Source organism: Oncorhynchus tshawytscha, linkage group LG17, assembly GCF_018296145.1.
Source record: "Oncorhynchus tshawytscha isolate Ot180627B linkage group LG17, Otsh_v2.0, whole genome shotgun sequence".
Classification (NCBI taxonomy): Eukaryota; Metazoa; Chordata; class Actinopteri; order Salmoniformes; family Salmonidae; genus Oncorhynchus; species Oncorhynchus tshawytscha.
The window spans coordinates 22,623,859-22,645,205 of record NC_056445.1 but is presented as its reverse complement, the minus strand read 5'-3'; the positions used below and the strand labels follow the sequence as shown (position 1 = coordinate 22,645,205).

The following is a 21,347-nucleotide window of genomic DNA, read 5'->3' as shown; positions in this document are numbered from 1 at the left end:
GTAAATATTTGGTCGCCTAAAAATATGACATATTGCAGCTTTAAGTCCACTTCAGTCAGTGTAGATGAATGGGAGGAGACAGGTTAAATAAGGATTTTTAATAGTTGAGATAATTGAGACATGGATTGTGTATGTGTGCCATTCAGAGGGTAAATGGGCAAGACACAAAATTTACGTGCCTTTTGAACGGGGTATTTTTGGTAGTATGTGCCAGGCGCACCGGTTTGTGTTATGAACTGCAAAACTCAGTAGTACATTATTGCTGTGAGCCCGTAATTAGGACCTTTATTTTGAAGACAATTTTGGACGCTGGAGTAATAGGCCTACTGGTGGCAAAGGTTTCACATCCTCTTTGTTCGTCGGCAGTAACGTTGGCTAGCTAGGTTTACTTTCTACCGTCTCATGCGGCGCTCACTAGCAAAGGTAGCTAAGATACTGATTGGCACATGGGCCATAATGGGTATGTATTCGTGGTAACTTATATTATATAAAACAATATTTTGTTTTTGCTTGCTATACATCTGTCTAGGTTGGGTTTTCTAGCTAGGTGGCCAACTAGCCATGATCAGGCAGGGTCGTCCTCATTAGTGTACACTTTACTGAACGTTTTGCAATGCAAAACGAAAACGAGCGTTTCTTATTGGATAAGTTCAGACTGTCCCTGTCCGTTTTTTTCTCCTCCGGTGCATAATGAACACGACCCTGATCTCGAGGAAGTAGCTGGGTAGCTAGGCCTACTTTGCCGTTTTTAGCAAAAACCCCTTGATCTATCTAGCAGTGCCGCTACGGCGATCTGTTATGTTATTGACTAACTCACGTTCAGTTTTGAATTATGTTATTGTGTCCACTTGGGCACATTCTGTGCAAGCTAGCCTTATAGCTAATACGTAAGTGCAAGCTAAACTATAAGGTTAAGTTAGCTATCTGCTGGCAATGTAATATCAACCGTAACATTTCTTATCACTCAATGAATAACTATCTGTAGTTAAGATATGCAAAACTAGCACATTTAGTTAGTTCTGCTATGTTAATGTTCTTAGAAAATGTAATTGATTTAGCTAGACATCTAACAAACTTCACCTTACTTTTCACATTATAGATTCCCCCATTCCGCTCTCCTCCCTGCGCCTTTTGGTTCCACCTCTACGGCTGATGTCTGCATTTATGTGGCAGGTAGCACAACAGAGGGCCATCAAGCACTATGGAAAATTAGAGGAGTTTGTGACCGTGGTAACACAAACTGTCACAGAACTTATGACTGACAGACAGAGGACCCTCCTTATTTTGGGTCTGAGAGCAAGGGTAAGAAATGCCACATATTATGCCATACAGAATCACTTCAAAATGCTGGGATAGTTCCACCTACTTCCTGCATCCTGTCACATACTGTTTTTGAATGGGCTTTTAAAAAATCATGATAACATGGGCATTTAAGACATTACATTCTATTTGTAGATTCATTTACTTCTACCCAAGGCCTTTTATTAATGTTTTCAATTGTGTTTTTGTAATCGAAAACCATAAGGCATCAGGAAGAATTTCACATATCTCAAATTACTGTGTTTTCATGAATTTGATGATATCTTGAAGCCCATTAAAAAAACAGTATGAGACTTTATCCAGGAAGTAGGGGGACTTTCTTAGTGTATAGGTAAAATGTAGAAAATAGTTTTATGCAAAGTATCAGACTGGACCACTTTTCTTGCAGGTAAACCCTGTCAGCCTCCAGACCCTCCTTTATAGAATAAAGTCTTCTCAACATGCACAGGTTGGTGAATCAAAGTATAAATATTGTGCCAAGATTGGAGCTTTTGTTCTGCTGGACACTGAGATAATTAACACCCTCATAATTAAGCAACATTTAAATACAAGAGATTTAAGATTGTTGGTATGGATAGTTGTCTAAAAATGAATCTTAAAAAAAAAAAAAACTTTGTTTTACAGTCCAATGATGCAGGCATGGAATCACCTGAAGCTAACTTTGCCAAGCTCACCCAAAACTTGATTATAGACCCGGTTGAGCGTGAACACTTCGTCCAAGTAAGTAGCTGTTAATGCCAAGCTTGTCTTGAACCTACAAGGCCTTCCCACACTACATCAGATTCAGTCTTTTATGATTATTACATGTCACACTGTGCAACGTGACCAAATTACAATCTTGACATCAACCTGGCTGGGTTGTAAGGTTTGCCTCAGTTCTGTTGTCACATTGTGCGATTGGCTTGCAAGGCTACGTCAGTCGACTTAGGCTACGTCAGCTGGGCGTATCAAGCATTGGCGTCAAAAGAACAACAACAAGTTGTTGCAATGTCGATTGACAGACACTGCTTTTCCTACCTCTGTGACTGAGCGGTCCTTGTAATAAAAAGCTTAACTCTCGAATTGAAGAGGTACATCACAACATGGAAAAGCTAATGCCGAATATAAGCCCCGTAGCATGATTATTGGGATTGCTCAATAAAAGCATTGCAATTTTAACATTCAAGGTGTGATGGTTATTTTAACTACAGAGCCAATTACTTGCACTAAGCTTTCATTATACAATGTGTTTTTATGAATGGCGTCATTTCTGGTCATGTTCTTATTTTTTTTTAACCTTTTATTTAACTAGGCAAGTCAGTTAAGAACAAATTCTTATTTTCAATGACGGCCTAGGAACAGTGGGTTAACTGCCTGTTCAGGGGCAGAACGACAGATTTGTACCCTTCATACTGCCATAACTTTTTCGGAGCTTAGGGAAAGTAGAGGTACTTAAAGGAAAATTCCACCCCAAAACTATCTTTTGGTATTTGTTTTTTTTTAGTCCATTATAGGGCTGGGCGATTATAGCAAATTTAATTTGAATTGATGTTTTGTGTGATATTCCAAGTAAATGTATTGCAAGAATCAAGTGTTTTTGTTTTTATGAGCTTTTATGTTCACTTGTTCTCATGTTGTCTTTTTGGTTCTCGTCTCCTTTGCTCCTTCTGTGCTCTGTGCGCCTTCCCATTTACACCAGAGATCTGTATATAATGATGAGATGCACGTTTCCACCCTAACAATGGGGGTCGTTGTCCCAAAGGCGGGAAAGCAAGCGACAAGCTTAGGTACAAAATAAGCCCATTGAAACGCATTGGGCTTATTTTGGACAGATTTGAGTGCGCACGAAACCGCTCGCTTCACTTCTTCCTCTGGTTCACACACACACACACACACACACACCAAGCCCCTCTCCCTGTCACTCACAACAACAAAGATGAGAAATCACTTCTTCCTCCTTGACAAGTGGTTTCAACTCGCTATTTGCGTTTGAGAGAGGAAATTATTACATTTTAAAGAGAAATTGCAGAAAGTAGTAGTGGAGAAAGTAAAAGTTACAAGTCCATTATGATATTCTGAGAGAGCGTCTTGGCATGTATAACAAAGCAATTAGAAATGCCAGACGGACTCATTTTTGTAACTTGATCTCTATTAATCTGAATAATTTGACAGTGCTCGAGTCCTGACCATTGATGGCCTGATAAATCCTACCCTCGCAAACCTATGTGAACTTTCCTCTACATCTAAATGTGAAGAGTTTGCGGCATATTTCAGAGATACCCAGCCTAAAATGTTTGCCAGTCAAGCAAGACCTGATGATAAGTTTTGATATGTGCCCTAGACTACCACGCAAAGCCACTATGGATTTATTTTCCCTGGTTGACACAGACATGCTCAGGAAAGTGATATCACAACTTAAACCTTCTACCTGCCTTCTCTATCCTATCCCCACCACCTTTTTCAAAACAGTTTTTAATTGCATATCTGAAGAAGTGAAAGCTATTGTTAATCACTCCCTGTTCACAGGCACTTTCCCCACTGCAATAAACTGCTATGGTGAAACCCCTTCTGAAGAAAAGTCATCTAGATTCTTCAGCTTTTAGCAATTTTTGGCTATGTTCCAACCTTCCGTTCATAAGCAAAAATCTGGAGAAATTGTTTTCAAACAGCTTCTTTTTTTCCCCAATCTGGTTTTCAGGACTAGCACAGACACAGCCTTTGTTAAAATTGTAAATTATTTTAGAGGCAACACAGATGCCAAACAGCTCTCTGTCCGTTGTAATCTTGGATTTAAGTGCTACATTCAACACTGTTGACCATGATGTCCTTCTGGACAGACTGGAGAGGTGGGTTGGCCTCTCCGGTCCAGTTCTAAAATGGTTTAGTACCTATTTATCCAGTCTTGAGTTTTTTGTCACCCCTGGTGAACATATCACGTGGCGTTTGACACAGTTCGATTTTGGGTTTGGTTCTGTTCAGTTTATATATGTTACCCCTTTGCAGCATTATCAGAAAGCACAGCATTGATTTTCACTGCTATGCAGACGATACACAACCTTTTACAATAGTGTCACCAGAGGATTTTAGATCCACGGATAAACTATTAGACTGAATTAGTGATTTAAATAATTGGATGGCTCACAACTTCCTCCAACTAAATCAAGTCAAGACCGAGGTGGTACTTGTTGGAGCCAAAGCACAGAGAGAATCTGTCCACACCTATCAATTCACGGACAAGACAGATAAAAAACCTGGGTGTTATTTTAGATTCTGAACTCTATTTCGACTCATCTTTTTACCACCAGAGGAACATTGCCACGGTGTGTCCAATGTTCTCTTGGGCTGATACAGAGACTCATCCATGCTTGTATTACAAGCAGGCTTGACTCCTGTAATGCTCTTCTGTCTGATCTACCCAAGAAAGTCATTGGTTAACTGCAAAAAAACATACAGAATGCTGCAGCATGGGTACTGACCAAGACCAGACAGACAGCACACAATACACCGGTCTTAAGGTGTCAGTACTGGCTTCCTGTGCGTTTTTAGAATTAATTTCTATTGGTTTTTAAATCAATCCATGATTGTTCACCACAATACATGTCAGACATGCTTTTAAGTTATGTACCCAGTAGGTCTCTCAGGTCCTCTGGCGCACTGGTCTTTTAACTATCCCAAAGCCTAGGCCCAGGAGTCATGGAGAGGCAGCCTTTAGTTACTATGCCTCTGGAATAGTCTTTAAATGCCTTTAAAAGTGCTTTCCTCACCATCTTAAATAAGCATGCCCCGTTCAAAAAATGTAGAACTAAGAACAGATTATAATCCTTGGTTCACCCCAGACTTGACTGCCCTTGACCAGCACAAAAACATCCTGTGGCGTTCTGCATTATCATCGAATAGCCCCCACGATATGCAACTTTTCATGGATGTCAGGAACCAATATACAGGCAGTTAAGAAAGCTAAGGCTAGCTTTTTCAAAAAGAAATTTGCATCCTGTAGCACTAATTCCAAAAAGTTGTGGGACACTGTAAAGTCCATGGAGAATAAGAGCACCTCCTCCCAGCTGCCCACTGCACTGAGGCTAGGAAACACTGTCACCACCGATTTAAATCTACGATAATCAATAATTCCAATAAGCTTTTTCTACGGCTAGCCATGCTTTCCACCTGGCTACCCCTACCACGGCCAACAGCTCTGCACCCCCTGCAGCAACTTGCCCAAGCATCCCCCTCTTCTCCTTCACCCAAATCTAGACAGCTGATGTTCTGAAAGAGCTGCAAAATCTGGATCCCTACAAATCAGCTGGGCTAGACAATCTGGACCCTCTGTCTAAAATTATCTGCCGCAGTTGTTGCAAACCCTATTACTAGCCTGTTCACCTTCTCTTTCGTATCGTCTGAGATCCCCAAAGATTGGAAAGCTACCGTTCTCACCCCCCTCTTCAAAGGGGGAGACACTCTAAACCCAAACTGTTACAGACCTATATCCATCCTGCCCTGACTTTCTAAAGTCTTTGAAAGCCAATTGTGTTTGCACTCAGACATTCATTTATTTTTTTAAATGTTCCTTTTGTTTGATAAAGTCTCTCTTTATATCCGAAAACCTCTGTTTTATTTTCGCGTTTTATTCAGTAATCCACAGGCTCAAACGCAGTCACAACAGGCAGACAAAAAAAATCAAAATTGTATCTGTAAAGTTCATAGAAACATGTCAAATGATGTTTATATTCAATCCTCAGGTTGTTTTTAGCCTAAATTATCTATAATATTTTAACCGGATAATAATGTTGTCAATATAAAAGGTAAACAAGAAAGGCACTCTCTCTGGTTGCACGCATGAAAAAGCTCTGTGACACAGCAGGGTCCACTCATTCAGAGTGCTCTTACTCCCTCATTTTTCAGAATACAAGCCTGAAACAATTTCTAAAGACTGTTGACATCTAGTGGAAGGCATAGTAACTGCAATTTGAGTCCTAAGTCAATGGATTCTGTAATGGCATTGAATAGAAAACAACAACAACAAAATTCCCACTTCCCGAATGGATTTTTCTCAGGTTTTCGCCTGCCAAATCAGTTCTGTTATACTCACAGACATTATTTTAACAGTTTTGGAAACTTTAGTGTTTTCCATCCAGATCTACTAATTATATGCATATCCTATCTTCTGGGCCCGAGTAGAGGGCAGTTTAATTTGGGCATGCTTTTCATCCAAAATTCCAAATGCTGCCCCCTACCCTAGAGAAGTTAACAAACCCCCAAACGAGCTTCAGTGACATACAACACTCCTTCTGCGGCCTCCAACTGCTCTTAAATGCTAGTAAAACTAAATGCATGCTCTTCAACCGATCGCTGCCCGCCCGCCTGACTAGCATCACTACTCTGGACGGTTCTGACCTAGAGTATGTGGACAGCTACAAATACCTAGGTGTCTGGTTAGACTGTAAATTCTCCTTCCAGACTCACATTAAGCATATCCAATCCAAAATTAAATCTAGAATCGGCATCCTGTTTCGCAACAAAGCCTCCTTCACTCATGCTGCCAAACATATACACATACCCTCGTAAAACTGACTATCCTACAGATCCTTGACTTCGGCGATGTCATTTACAAAATAGCCTCCAACTCTCTACTCAGCAAACTGGATGTAGTCTTTCACAGTGCCATCCGTTTTATCACCAATGCCCCATATACTACCCACCACTGCGACCTGGATGCTCTTGTTGGCTGGCCCTCGCTACATATTTGTTGCCAAACCCACTGGCTCCAGGTCATCTGTACGTCTTTGCTAGGTAAAGCCCCGCCTTATCTCAGCTCACTGGTCACTCTAGCAACACCCACCCGTAGCATGCTCTCCAGCAGGTATATTTCACTGGTCATCCCCAAAGCCAACACTTACTTTGGCTGCCTTTCCTTCCAGTTCTCTGCTGCCAATGACTGGAACGAATTGCAAAAATCACTGAAGCTAGAGACTCATATCTCCCTCACTAACTTTAAGCATCAGCTGTCAGAGCAGCTTACCGATCACTGTACCTGTACACAGCCAATCTGTAAATAGCACATCCAACTACCTCATCCCCATATTGGTATTTATCTTCTTGCTCTTTTGCACCCCAGTATCTCTACTTACACATCATCATCTGCACATCTATCACTCCAGTGTTAATGCTAAATTGTAATTAATTTGCCACTATTGGCCTATTTAGTGCCTTACCTCCCTAATCTTACTACATTTACACACACTGTACATATATTTTTATATTGTGTTTTTGGCTGTACGTTTGTTTATCCCATTTGTAACTCTGTTTTTGTCGCACTCCTTTGCTTTATTTTGGCCAGGTCGCAGTTGTAAATGAGAACTTGTTCTCAACTGGCCTCCCTGGTTAAATAAAGGTGAAATAACCTGAAGGGGCCAAAACTGTAATTAGAATTTTAAAAAGATCTTGACACACCTTTTAAGCTTTGCTTTTCCTTCGGGTGCGTTTTAGTCATTCAGTTTTTGTTGTTCATCATCTTTGTACAAAAAAAAAAATTCCTGTGAAGAACATTGTTGCATTCATTTCTGAAGTGTGCTGTATAAATAAAGCTTGATTTAACCTGTGTTCATTTTCTGTAGTCTAATGCCTGCTACATTGTTAGTGAATGTGCATTATGCAGGGTTCTGATAATGTGTCCCTTTCCAATAATGCAGAGAAATTATATAAATGAATAAGGTGTAAATGCAATGAGTAACGATATCTTGACTATATACATGGTGTACTGTCGGGAAGAGTGGGTTGTGCCCGACTACACAAGTGGCAGTAAGTGTAAACGCAACGAGTTCAAGTTTGAGATGCTTTTACATGAGCTTTTTGTGTCTCTGGCGTTGTAGTCCACAAGCTGTTCAGGCAAGTGGGTGGTTAAAGTGGGCGGCCACCTGTAGTCTCTTGCGGCGGTGTGGCTTCACTGGCAGAGTCCGTAACTCTCCTTCTGAGAAGTCTGTGGAAGAAGAGTAGGCACGCTGTGTCTTCCTAACTGCTCACTTGAGTTAGGTCCAGCCTTCCAATCTTGTGCCAGTCAGTTGATTAGGGAATGCCTTGCAGGTGTGCTGACTAGTAATCCTGCACAGGTTGAGCAGCGCTGTGGCACTGTCTTCAGCTGGCCTTGTGCTGAAGGTAGTGCGGCCTTGCACAGTGCTAAACTGAGTGCCGTTGTCCATGGGGCTGAATTGAGCGCACCTGTCTCCTGTGCTAAGGTGGGGTGGTTCTGTCCATGTTGCTGCACTGAGAGTCCTTCAGCCACACCTATGCCCATGCCTTTCATGGTGCCACACACCCCTCCCTTTAACTCCGAGCCATGAGAGGAATTGGTGGGAGAGAAGAGAAAATGGAGCTGGTAGAGGGCATCAGCGTTCCCATGAGCAGACCCTGGTCTGTGTCGAACCACAAAGTTGTATGGTTGTAGCTCGAGGAACCAGCGGGTCGCCCGGTCATTTATGTCCTTGGCCATCCACTGCAAGGGTGCATGGTCTGTCTCCAGGGTGAACTGTCTTCCCATGGTAGTAGGATAGGGAGCAGACAGCCCATTTTATAGCCAGACATTTTTATACGGTAGCATACTTCTGTTCCATAGGTAGGAGCTTTAGACTGCTGATTAAAGCATAATGTTCTTAACCATCCCAGACCTGGGACTGGACGGCTCCCTGTCCAGTTTCAGAGGCGCATGTTTGGACGACGTAAGGCTGGGAGTAGTCTGGTGACCTCAGGACTGGTCCTAAACAGAGGGAGGTTTGAAGATCCATGGAATAAACCGCCGGTAGTAACTGGCCAGTCCCATGAAGGCTCTCACCTGAGTCTTGGTGGCTGGATAGGGCTAGTTGCTTGGATACTAGGGCGACATCTGTCCACGGAAGATATCCCTGAGGGAAGATATTCATGTACTGATCAATAAAGTGTTTTACTTCTTGGAGTTGTTGGAGTAAGGTCTAGGCCCATGTTTACGACATCTCAGGGTATTTCCTGAGGAAGCTCTGTGGAGACAAAGGCCACAGTAACATCATCCTCCTCCCACTTCTTCAGAAGGTTAATCTGATATTCTTGCTCCCGTTTACGGCGATCTGGCTGGTTTATCCCGCACGTCACTGGGTCTCCATGACCGCGTAGGGCCCCTGCCACCGGGCGAGGAACTTTCTTTCTGTGGTGGGCAGAAGGAGCACTCGGTCACCAGGATTGAACTCTTGGAAGGCCCACCCTTGTGAACATATGTACCAACTCCTTGGCTATGGCCTTGGTAGTGATGGTTCATAGGGGAATTGCCTCCGGGTACCTGGTGGCATAGTCTACCACCACCAGGATATATCAGTATCCTTTGCCAGCCTTTGGTAGAGGTCAAATTAGGTCAATCCCTTGTCTATCAAATGGGGTCTCAATGATGGGAAGCGGGGTACGCGCTACTTGGGCAGTCAGCTGACAGGTGGGACACGTCTGTCGCACGGTACTGTCAGAGATGTAGATTCCGGGCCGGTACAACATACACTTTGGGCATAAGGCAGATATAAGTTCTTTGCCTACTTCTGTAAACGATAGAGTAGCCCTTGACAAAGGGCAATGTAAGGAGTTACCAAAGGGTATTTGCGAGGTTTTGGTCTCTGGGCATCACCAACACGGCCCTGCAACATAACTGAGAAGTCATTGATATACAGTGGGGTTCAAATACCATTTCAAATATCTCAACTTTCACCTACAGTGGGGCAAAAAAGTATTTAGTCAGCCACCAACTGTGCAAGTTCTCCCACTTAAAAAGATGAGGCCTGTAATTTATCATAGGTACACTTCAACTATGATAGACAAAATGAGAAAAAAAATCCAGAAAATCACATTGTAGGATTTTTAATGAATTTATTTGCAATTTATGGTGGAAAATAAGTATTTGGTCAATAACAAAAGTTTATCTCAATACTTTTGTTATATACCCTTTGTTGGCAATGACAGAGGTCAAACGTTTTCTGTAAGTCTTCACAAGGTTTTCACACACTGTTGCTGGTATTTTGGCCCATTCCTCCATGCAGATCTCCTCTAGAGCAGTGATGTTTTGGGGCTGTTGCTGGGCAACACGGACTTTCAACTTCCTCCAAAGATTTTCTATGTGGTTGAGATCTGGAGACTGGCTAGGCCACTCCAGGACCTTGAAATGCTTCTTACGAAGCCACTCCTTCGTTGCCCGAGCGGTGTGTTTGGGATCATTGTCATGCTGAAAGACCCAGCCACGTTTCATCTTCAATGCCCTTGCTGATGGAAGGAGGTTTTCACTCAAAATCTCATGATACATGGCCCCATTCATTCTTTCCTTTACACGGATCAGTCGTCCTGGTCCCTTTGCAGAAAAACAGCCCCAAAGCATGATGTTTCCACCCCCATGCTTCACAGTAGATATGATGTTCTTTGGATGCAACTCAGCATTCTTTGTCCTCCAAACACGACGAGTCAAGTTTTTACCAAAAAGTTATATTTTGGTTTCATCTGACCATATGACATTCTCCCAATCTTCTTCTGGATCATCTAAATGCTCTCTAGCAAACTTCAGATAGGCCTGGACATGTACTGGCTTAAGCAGGGGGACACGTCTAGCACTGCAGGATTTGAGTTCCTGGCGGCGTAGTGTGCTACTTTGGTCCCAGCTCTCTGCAGGTCATTCACTAGGTCCCCCCGTGTGGTTTCTGGGATTTTTGCTCACCGTTCTTGTGATCATTTTGACCCCACGGGGTGAGATCTTGCATGGAGCCCCAGATCGAGGGAGATTATCAGTGGTCTTGTATGTCTTCCATTTCCTAATAATTGCTCCCACAGTTGATTTTCTTCAAACCAAGCTGCTTACCTATTGCAGATTGTCTTCCCAGCCTGGTGCAGGACTACAATTTTGTTTCTGGTGTCCTTTGAAAGCTCTTTGGTCTTGGCCATAGTGGAGTTTGGAGTGTGACTGTTTGAGGTTGTGGACAGGTGTCTTTTACACTGATAACAAGTTCAAACAGGTGCCATTAATACAGGTAACGAGTGGAGGACAGAGGAGCCTCTTAAAGAAGAAGTTACAGGTCTGTGAGAACCAGAAATCTTGCTTGTTTGTAGGTGACCAAATACTTATTTTCCACCATTCCTCCAGTTGCAGAGGACTGTGTTTAATCCCAGGGTCCTTAGCTTAGTGGTGCGCTTGGAGGGCACATGTCAGCAATCAAGTTTTCAAGATATATAACTATCGAAATACACAAATACCAAAACACAGCTGTATTTTGAAAGTTATACATCAACAATGGACTAACTCAAAAGAGTGGAGTTTTCCTTTAATCAGTAGACCCTGTCACACTGAACAAGCCAAGACGTCCGACAATCGTTTACGACCTAAGAATTTGATCACCACATGGACATTTTGTCTGGGAGGGCAAAATCGTGGCATAAGACGGCTAAAATCATGCAGTCTGTGCGGGCCTTTACTTGAACATTTTCTCTGGCCTGACTCAAGTTAGTTATGATGTTCGTGGAAAATATAGTTGAGTTGAGATTCAGTAAGATTGTTAGTCAAGATAGCATTTGAATAGTGAATAAGCCTACGCTATTATAAATCATAACTAGTCATTCTCTAACATTAATTTGTCTAAACTGGGTATACACAGACAGCCCAATTCAGAATTTTTTTCAGTCATTGGTATTTTGACCAATCAGATCTGATGTGAAAAAATCTGGTGTGATTGGTCAAAGGCGTAAGCAAATATGAGAATTGGGATGCCAGTCTATGCCACTGTGGGTACTGGATTGTGCTAGCCTGGGTGCCAAGACAGCCGAAACAGGCTTGGCACCCAGGCTAGGATCATTCAGGGTCTATAAATATAAAACATCTAATTATTTTCCCTTTTGCATTATCTCACTGACTCTCCATCTTCTCAGGTGGTGTTTCCTGAAGAATTCAGACCTGATTTTGACCAAGTGCTTCAGGAACTGGTCTGTGACTTTCTCACTAGATTGGAAGAGCTGCTTACACTACCAGACTTTAAGCAGGTGCAGAAATCACTTTCGTAAGACAGTCTTGAGACAACAGCATTCAAATTAATAACTGTAGTTGGCCTGGAATCTATTTTGGCATTTTACTTGTGTCCCTCTTTTCCCTAGACTGCATTGTTGCTGAGTGCTGGCTCCTCTGGCCTAGATGAATGCCTGCAGTCTTTCTCTCACTCAGAAGATCTCCAGTTTCTGCTCCAGAATTACAAACAATGCAGAACATTGTACACAAACAGTAAGTTCATAGAAAAGTATCAATTTTTGTATATATAATTTTAGCACCACATGGTCAGAAGGTTTATTGATGGAACAACAGCATCTGAGGATAATCATCTGATTTATGTGCAGGAAGTTCCTCTCACCATGTTCCTTACCTTCCTTGTTCATTTGGAAGGGATTTAAAGTTGGAAGGATTAGCCAAATAAAGTGATGGATTAAAATGTAAAGTAATGTAAATTATGGATTTGAGAAGTTTTTCCTCTAGGTTTTCAGAACAGTCACCGAGATATTATTCAAAGTGTGTTTTTAATGTTTTTGTCTGTGCAGTTTCCTCCTCTGACATTCCTCAGGAATCAGATATTGAATCTGATGCCTTCCCTGACCAGTTAAATCGTACCAATCTGGACACTGGTGTGGGGATGAGGACTGGGACACAAAGCAGAGACTGCCAAAGGATGGAGTTGGCATCACATTTAGTGGAAATGGGGAGCACAAGAGATATTATAGGCTGCGATGAAACCTGTGATGAAGGGAATGAAGATGATATTGATGTAGAGGATGACCCAACACAGAAAAGGTATGAGAATAAATGTATTTTTGTTGTTTCAAATGGTACAGTTGGTAAATAACCATTTGCATTTGGACAGTCTATCAAACAAACTTACCACTTGACCCAGTAATAGTCAACAATTTGCATTTCTGTTTTGTGCCTTTCACAGGGCTGGTTCTGGTCTTTCTCCTACCAGTGTCGTGCAAGGTGGTGATACAGGTGAGACCTCACAAACTTTTAGTTGAGTACATTTACCCTTTGGAAAGCCTCAGTTGACCATTGTGGGGCAATGGTAGGGGAAACTTCAATAACTTTAATATTTGTATTCATTTTTCCGCAGACACCGTTGCAGGGGTGTCGTTTCAGGTGTTGACTCCCCTTTCTTCAGCTTCAAATGAGTGTGCCCCATCTACTTCCAGTTCATCACACATGGTTGTCCACCAGTGTCCTCAGTGTGGGAAGTGCTTTAATTATCAGTCTCAACTTGTCCAACACCAGCAAATTCACTGTGGGGATAATCCATACAAGTGCTCCAACTGCGGGAATAGATTCAAATTCTTTACAAGTCTGTCAAACCATAAGAGGATGCAATGTGTGGGCACTGCCTTTAGCTGCCCCAAATGCTGGAGAGAGTTTGGTTCTCTGCGTGAGAAATTGAGACACCAGTGTCCACACAACGAAGTCATGTACATCTGTCCACAGAGCGGGAAGAGTTTTAAGACACCACAGCAACAACCATTCCAGTGCCGTCATTGCGCAATGGCCTTTTCCGAAATGGATCAACTGCATGCTCACGAAAAAATTCACGGAGTCCCCCAAACTCTTGACTGTCACACATGTGGAATGACCTTCAGCAACTTACCCAGTCTAGTGCACCACGTGGAAGCCCACAAGAGGTCGGATCTGAGGCCATCGTCGCACCTTCCAAAGAAGAAGAAAGGATTGCAGCTTCCGAAAACTCACCATTGTCACCAATGTGGAAAGTCCTTTGTAACAAACCGACGCCTTAAGGATCACGTGCGCACTCATTTGAATTATCGTCCCTTCCCCTGCTCCTACTGTGGGAAATGTTTCACTCAGAAAGGTAATCTCAATGTGCACATAAGGATCCACACAGGGGAGAGACCCTACATGTGCTCTGTGTGTGGGAAGACCTTTCAGTCAGCAGGGAATCTGCAGGTACACCAGCGCTTTCACACTGGGGAGAAACCCTACCAATGCAAAGAGTGTGACAAACGTTTTACTAAGTCGAGCCATTTAGTCGTCCACATGCGTGGGCATACTGGAGAGCGTCCCTTCACTTGTAATGAATGTGGAAGGAGTTTTATCCGGAAAACTTGCTTAAAGAAACATTTGCTAGTTCATTCAGGGCAGAAGCCTTATTCACGGCCTCGTTGCCCGAATAATTCCAAACGCAGTTCACAACCAAGCTATCACATGAAGGAGAATCCTACTAATGCGACTGCCATGACTGGACATGCGACTGCCATGGCTGGACATGCGGCCGCCATGGCTGGTCATGTGGCCGCCGTGGCTGGACATGTGGCCGTACCAGCGATCTATCATGACAGCCTTAACATAAAAATGTTGGCACATGTTGGCATGTCCCGAGGCTATGCCATGGAGAGACTAGGAGGCGGTCCTTCAAATTGTTGAATGCTGCCATGCGCGTGGAAAAATGGGAGTGCAATTCGCTAGCGAAGCAACAAGTTATGGGGAAAAATCAATACTAGTCCAGAGAGATTAATGGGTGTTCTAATTATTGTTAACACGGAAACAACGGCTTTTTTCATTGTAGGTTTCAAACAAACGCTCTGCAATGGCTTCATGCACAGAATTGAATTGGAACAACTAAGAATTTATCATTAACACAGAAACAAAGGAATTGTCCATTGTAGGTTTTCCAAAAACGTGCGTCAATGGCGTCATTCACGGATGGGGGAGGGGCTTTGGTAGGTGAGGTGGGGTGTAGACTCTCTAGTCTTTCTCTATACATCATGTCTCAGAACCTCATCAAGTAGCTGATTTGGTTGCCAAGGTTACCGGACCAATTAAGAAGCTACTTTATAGTTTCATGTGATGTTCTGTTTTTCTCATTACAAATATTATTCCTTTACAGATGTATTAGACATGTAGAGCTGTTTGCATGTAGACATGTTTATGTAATAGGAGCGGTAGTCATGGATAGAGGGTGAACTGGTGAAATGCATGTGCAATTGTAATATAAGTATTTACTCTAACAGTAATAATGATAATGTGTTATTTGATAAGCGTATTTCTAGACTTTCAAGGAATCTAGAAAATGTGTATTTTCTGGTGTTATATTTGGAGGGTTGTGATATTCTTTGTTATACCTATTATTAAAGGTTTTAATACTTAAGCTTCTATTTATTTATTTTAAGGGCACTGTGCTCTCTCTGTGCAGGTTGGTCACAAGTAACACAATCGCATGCTATCGCAAGGCCATTAGGTTGTGTGTTCTGTTTTCTGGGTTATTGTCTGCTCACAACTAGGGTTGCAAAGGGTCGGAAACAAATTTCTGGAAATTTTCCATGAGAAGTTAAGCCTGGGAATTTAGCTTAAATTCATCAAAAAAGTTTGCTCATAAAAGTGAACCTTTTTTTGTGGGATACACATAAGGCAATTCAAGGTATTGTGGCATATTTTGGTTAAACTGTCCCCAATTCAATGGAATTGCAATCCTCTGCATGCACAGTGCACTCTTCCATCACATGTACAGCTGATTCTCAAGATCTTGCACACAAATGAGATGCTATTGAGCCCACACTACTACACTGTCTGAGCCAAGGACTACATGCTTTCTGGTAAGTTTTGATTACAATACTGGGTGGGAAGAATATATTTTATATGGCATACATTATTTTTTTGTTAACTAGTAAACAGTAGCCTACAGCAAAGTGTGTTTAAATCATGTCTAACATAACAATTTCTGCTAGTTAGTTTTTGCTACCATGTGGGTTTTTGCCTGCTAACTGAAGTGTTAATTCACCTGTTTCCATACATGTTTAATTAAAATAAAAAAATCTTACAAAGAAGTTGTTTAATCTAACTGTTAAACTATTTATCTGTACATGGAATTGTATTTGTTGTTTTTTTACTCATGTTTTTCTAATATTTACAGGAAAATGCCACAGGCACGGTCTGATTTGTGGAGACATTTCACTGCAGCTAATGTAGAAGGAAAAGCTGTGTACATTTGCAAGTAGTGTGCCAAATCATATGTGAAAAATGCAACAAAGATGGAGAATCATCTGGCCAAGTGCATAAAGTTCCCTCAGCACTCACAACAAGCAACCTCTGACAAAAGTCCCTCTTCTTCTATTTGAGGTGAAAATGATGAATCAGACACCTTATTGATAGCAACAGCTCATGGTCCTCCTGGAATCAGACAAATTTTTGACTCGATGGAGGAACGTAGCCAGAGAAATGATGATGAATGTCTTGCTCGAGCTTTGAATGCAACTGGTTCACCTCTGATGCTCACAGTGAATGTGTATTGGAAGAGATTTCTGAATGTTCTTCGCCCAGCATACACCCCTCCAACCAGACATGCTTTATCTACTAATTTGCTGGATGCAGAGTTCAACAGAGTTCGAGTGAAGGTTAAGCAAATCATCGAGAAAGCAGACTGTATTGCAATCATCTCTAATGGGTGGTCTAATGTTTGTGGGAAATGAATAATTAACTACATCTCCACCCCCCAACTACTATTCTACAAGAGCACAGACACAAGGGACAACAGACACACCAGTCTCTACATTGCAGATGAGCTGAAGGCAGTCATCAATGACCTTGGACCACAGAAGGTATTTGCACTGGTGACAGACAATGCTGCGAACATGAAGGCTGCTTGGTCTAAAGTGGAGGAGTCCTACCCTCACATCACACCCATTGGCTGTGCTGCTCATGCATTGAATCTGCTCCTCAAGGACATGGCACTGGATACACTGGATACACTACAAGAGAGCAAAAGAAATGGTTAGGTATGTGAAGGGCCATCAAGTTATAACAGCAATCTACCTCACCAAGCCAAAGTGAGAAGAATAAGAGCACCAAATTGAAGCTGCCCAGCAACACCCGTTTGGGTGGTGTTGTCATCATGGTGACAGTCTCCTGGAGGGGAAGTCGTCTTCAAGAAATGGCCATATCACAGTCTGCCGATATGGACAGCCCCATCAAGAGGATCCTCCTGGATGTATTTTGGGAGAGAGTGGTAAGCAGCCTGAAATTCTTGAAACCTATAGCAGTAGACATTGCACGGATTGAGGGAGACAATGCCATCCTGTTTGATGTTCAGACTCTGCTTGCGGATGTAAGAGAAGAAGTCCGTACTGTCCTTCCCACTTCACTGTTGCTCCAAGCAGAGGTAACTGCAGTTCTGAAATACATCAAAAAGCGTGAAGACTTTTGCCTGAAGCACATACACGCTGCAGTGTACATGTTGGACACCAAGTATGCTGGCAAGAACATCCTGTCTGGTGCAGAGATCAACAAGGCCTATGGTGTCATCACTACTGTGTCTTGCCACCTTGGCCTGGATGAGGGCAAGGTTCTTGGCAGTCTGGCAAAGTACACTTCCAAGCAAGGGCTTTGGGATGGAGATACAATATGGCAGTCGTGCCAACATATCTCATCAGCCACCTGGTGGAAGAGACTTTGTGGATCTGAGGCTCTTTCCCCTGTTGCCGCCATCATCCTCCAAATCCCACCAACATCAGCCGCCTCAGAGCACAACTAGTCCTTGTTTGGGAACACACACACCAAAGCACGCAACAGGCTGACCAATACAAGGGTTGAAAAATTGGCCATCTGTGCAAAGTTTTGGCATTTTGAGCCTGACAACGAGTCATCCTCAACAGAGTTGGAAAGTGACAGTGAAGATGAGGCCTCAGTCTGATGTTCAAGAGGTGGGCATTGAGGAGGTCCAGGGAGAAGACATGGCAGCCTGAGAGGAAGACAACCAAAGCTTTAGTTTCTAGACTATCATTTTACAGATGTATGTTGAAAACGTTTTTGGTAGATGCGATGGATCATTGGGGATCATTCAATATTCCCTTTTGTTGTTCAGTGAAATCATCCCATGTGAAGTCAACTCATTTAATTAAAGTTAAATTCGTAACTAAATTGTTTTATTTCTATTGGAAGGATTTAATCATTTACAATCATCTACATATGATAAGGTAAAAGGTTTATGTTTCTGTCTCCATATATGGTAAATACAGTTGAAGTCGGAAGTTTATAATACTTAGGTTGGGGTCATTAAAACTCATTTTTCAACCAATCCACACATTTCCTGTGAACAAACTATAGTTTTGGCAAGTCTTTCAAGACATCTACTTTGTGCATGACTCAAGTCATTTTTCCCAAAAAAATTTACAGACCTATTATTTAATTTGTAATTCACTGTTTCACAATTCCAGTGGGTCACAAGTTTACATACACTAAGTTGACTGTCTTTAAACAGCTTGGAAAATACCAGGAACTTATGTCATGGCTTTAGAAGCTTCTGATAGGCTAATTGACATCATTTGAGTCAATTGGAGGTGTACCTGTGGATGTATTTCAAGGCCTACCTTCAAACTCAGTGCCTCTTTGCTTGACATCATGGGAAAATCAAAACAAATCAGCCAAGACCTCAGGAACAAATAAATAAATCTTGTTCATCCTTGGGAGCAATTTCCAAACGCCTGTAGGTACCACGTTCATCTGTACAAACAATAGTACGCAAGTATAAACACCATGGGACCAGCTGTCGTCATACCGCTCAGGAAGGAGACGTGTTCTGTCTCCTAGAGATGAATGTACTTTGGTGCGAAAAGTGCAAATCAATCCCAGAACAACAGCAAAGGACCTTGTGAAGATGCTGGAGGAAACGGGTACAAAAGTATCTATATCCAAAGTTAAACGAGTTCTATATCGATATAACATGAAAGGCCACTCAGCAAGGAAGAAGCCACTGCTCCAAAAGCCCCATATAAAAGCCAGACTACAAAGAAAATCATTTTGTTGTTTTGGAAGAGGGGGGAAGCGCCCTCTACCAAATTATGGCTCAGCAAATTGGCACACACTGTACACTTAGAAAGAATTAGATATATTCTGAACAATAAATTATCAACATTTGATCAAATCTGGCAGCCTTTCCTCTCTTGGACCAGTCGGCGCTGTGAATTTGTACATCTTAACGCACTCTCAATTGTAATATTTTAATCTAACTTTGTGCAGCATGTGCTGGCCCCGCCACCCGAGCAGTCAGTGGAATAGGGGGGAATAAGTGGGGGGGTGATATCTATCCTCTTTCTACCTGTCCTTGTTTTGTATGTTGTGTTTTGTACCCAGAACTTTGGGTGTTGTTCCTGTCTGCTCTCTTTTGTTTAGATAAGAATTGTATACTTGTCTTTTATACCTATACACCATTCTTGTGTGTTTAATAAAAAATATTTGAGCGAGAAAAAAAAAGAAAAAGCCAGACTACAGTTTGCAACTGCACACGGGGACAAAGATTGTACTTTTTGGAGAAATGTTCTCTGGTCTGATGAAACAAAAATAGAACTATAATGACGATCTGTATGTTTGGAGGAAAAAGGGGGAGGCTTGCAAGCCGAAGAACACCACTCCAACCGTGAAGCACGGGGGTTGGCAGCATCATGTTGTGGGGGTGGTTTGCTGCAGCAGGGACTGGTGCATTCCACATAATAGATGGCATCATGAGGTAGGAAAATTATGTGGATATATTGAAGCAACATCTCAAGACATCAGTCAGGAAGTTGAAGCTTGGTCGCAAATGTGTCTTTCAAATGGACAATGACCCCAAGCATACTTCCAAAGTTGTGGCAAAATGGCTTAAGGACAACAAATTCAAGGTATTGGAGTGGCCATCACAAAGACCTCAATCCCATAGAAAATTTGTGGGCAGAACTGAAAAAGCATGTGCGAGCAAGGAGGCCTACAAACCTGTTTCACCAGCTCTGTCAGGAGGAATGAGCCAAAATTCACCCAACTTATTGTGGGAAGCTTGTGAAAGGCTCCCTGAAATGTTTGACCCAATTGAAACAATTTAAAGGCTATGCTACCAAATACTAATTGAGTGTATGTAAACTTCTGACCCACTGGGAATGTCATGAAAGCAATAAACGCTGAAATAAATAATTCTCTCTACTATTATTCTGACATTTCACATTCTTAAAATAAAGTGGTGATCCTAACTGACCTAAGACAGGGAATTTTTAATAGGATTAAATGTCAGGAATTGTGAAAAACTGAGTTTAAATGTATTTGGCTAAGGTGTATGTAAACTTCCGACTTCAACTGTATATCCAATGCAAAATAACATCTACATTTAAGTGGTATTAATATTAATTCCCAAATATTCCCGTTAATTACCATATAATTAGTTACCATATATTACCATATATACCATATATTAAATAAAGGTGAAATAAATAAATAAAAATATTCTATCAATTCCCATGTAAAGTTTCCACCACTGAATATTCCCCAAAATGTGCAACCCTACTCACAACACACGGTTTATTAAAACATTCACCCTCTTCCATACAGTTTCATAGAATTGTGGGTGCAATCAGCATTTACTTCCTGATTAGTGTACAGTGAGTTATATGAACAGGGTTTAGTGTGTGTGACTGTCGTGCTCTATATTGGCACGAAGTGATTAGCAATGGAGGCATCATGAACAACACAGGTAAACATATTTGTGGATACCTTTTCAACTATCAGATATTACCAAATTCCCTATGGTCCCTCGGTCTGACATGTCACAGAGAATTATGACTCCACTCCCATGAAGCTCAAGTGGCTCACATAATAAAAAATGTAAGTATATAACTAATGTAAGCCCTACCCTTACATAGTTTCCCTTGATAGGGACACATCTTAGGCTGCCATTGATTATGACTATTCAATTCACAATCACAGCATGAGGAAGTGATTAGTAGGCATACTATTTTAGACAGATATGGTCTATAATGGTATGGTCATGATGATGTAGATGTCTCATGGTAGTCTACAATGCCCTTGTTACAGATGTCTTAGATCTCTCATTAAACTAATGATTAAGTTAATGGTTACATGTAATAAAGTTAGTAATAACTCAAATGCAGATAGTATTGGCAATAATCAAGTTCATAAATACATACATCATTGAACAGCTTGATAGTTAAATATTACACATTTAGCATAATTGATGACTTTTATTTTGAAGACTTTTTGGACACTGATGTTA

General features: G+C 41.8%; 1 protein-coding gene across 1 annotated transcript; it reads left to right on the top strand.

Annotated features, from left to right (window-relative positions):
• The first annotated feature begins 307 nt into the window (after positions 1–307).
• On the top strand, positions 308–15,467 carry LOC112234228 (zinc finger protein ZFMSA12A-like). Its single transcript, XM_024402283.2, has 9 exons — positions 308–460; positions 1,100–1,302; positions 1,709–1,768; positions 1,945–2,040; positions 12,208–12,318; positions 12,430–12,553; positions 12,865–13,114; positions 13,257–13,306; positions 13,428–15,467. The coding sequence occupies exons 1-9, from the start codon at positions 403–405 to the stop codon at positions 14,741–14,743; spliced, it is 2,268 nt and encodes a 755-aa protein (XP_024258051.1). The 5' UTR covers positions 308–402; the 3' UTR covers positions 14,744–15,467.
• Positions 15,468–21,347: the final 5,880 nt, after the last annotated feature.

Excerpts from the sequence above, each read along its gene's own strand:
- LOC112234228 (XM_024402283.2), top strand. The coding sequence starts at position 403 with ATGCGGCGCTCACTAGCAAAGGTAGCTAAGATACTGATTGGCACATGG. Across the intron at positions 2,041-12,207 it reads AGCGTGAACACTTCGTCCAA|GTGGTGTTTCCTGAAGAATT; the intron begins GTAAGTAGCTGT and ends CCATCTTCTCAG. Across the intron at positions 13,307-13,427 it reads CGTGCAAGGTGGTGATACAG|ACACCGTTGCAGGGGTGTCG; the intron begins GTGAGACCTCAC and ends ATTTTTCCGCAG.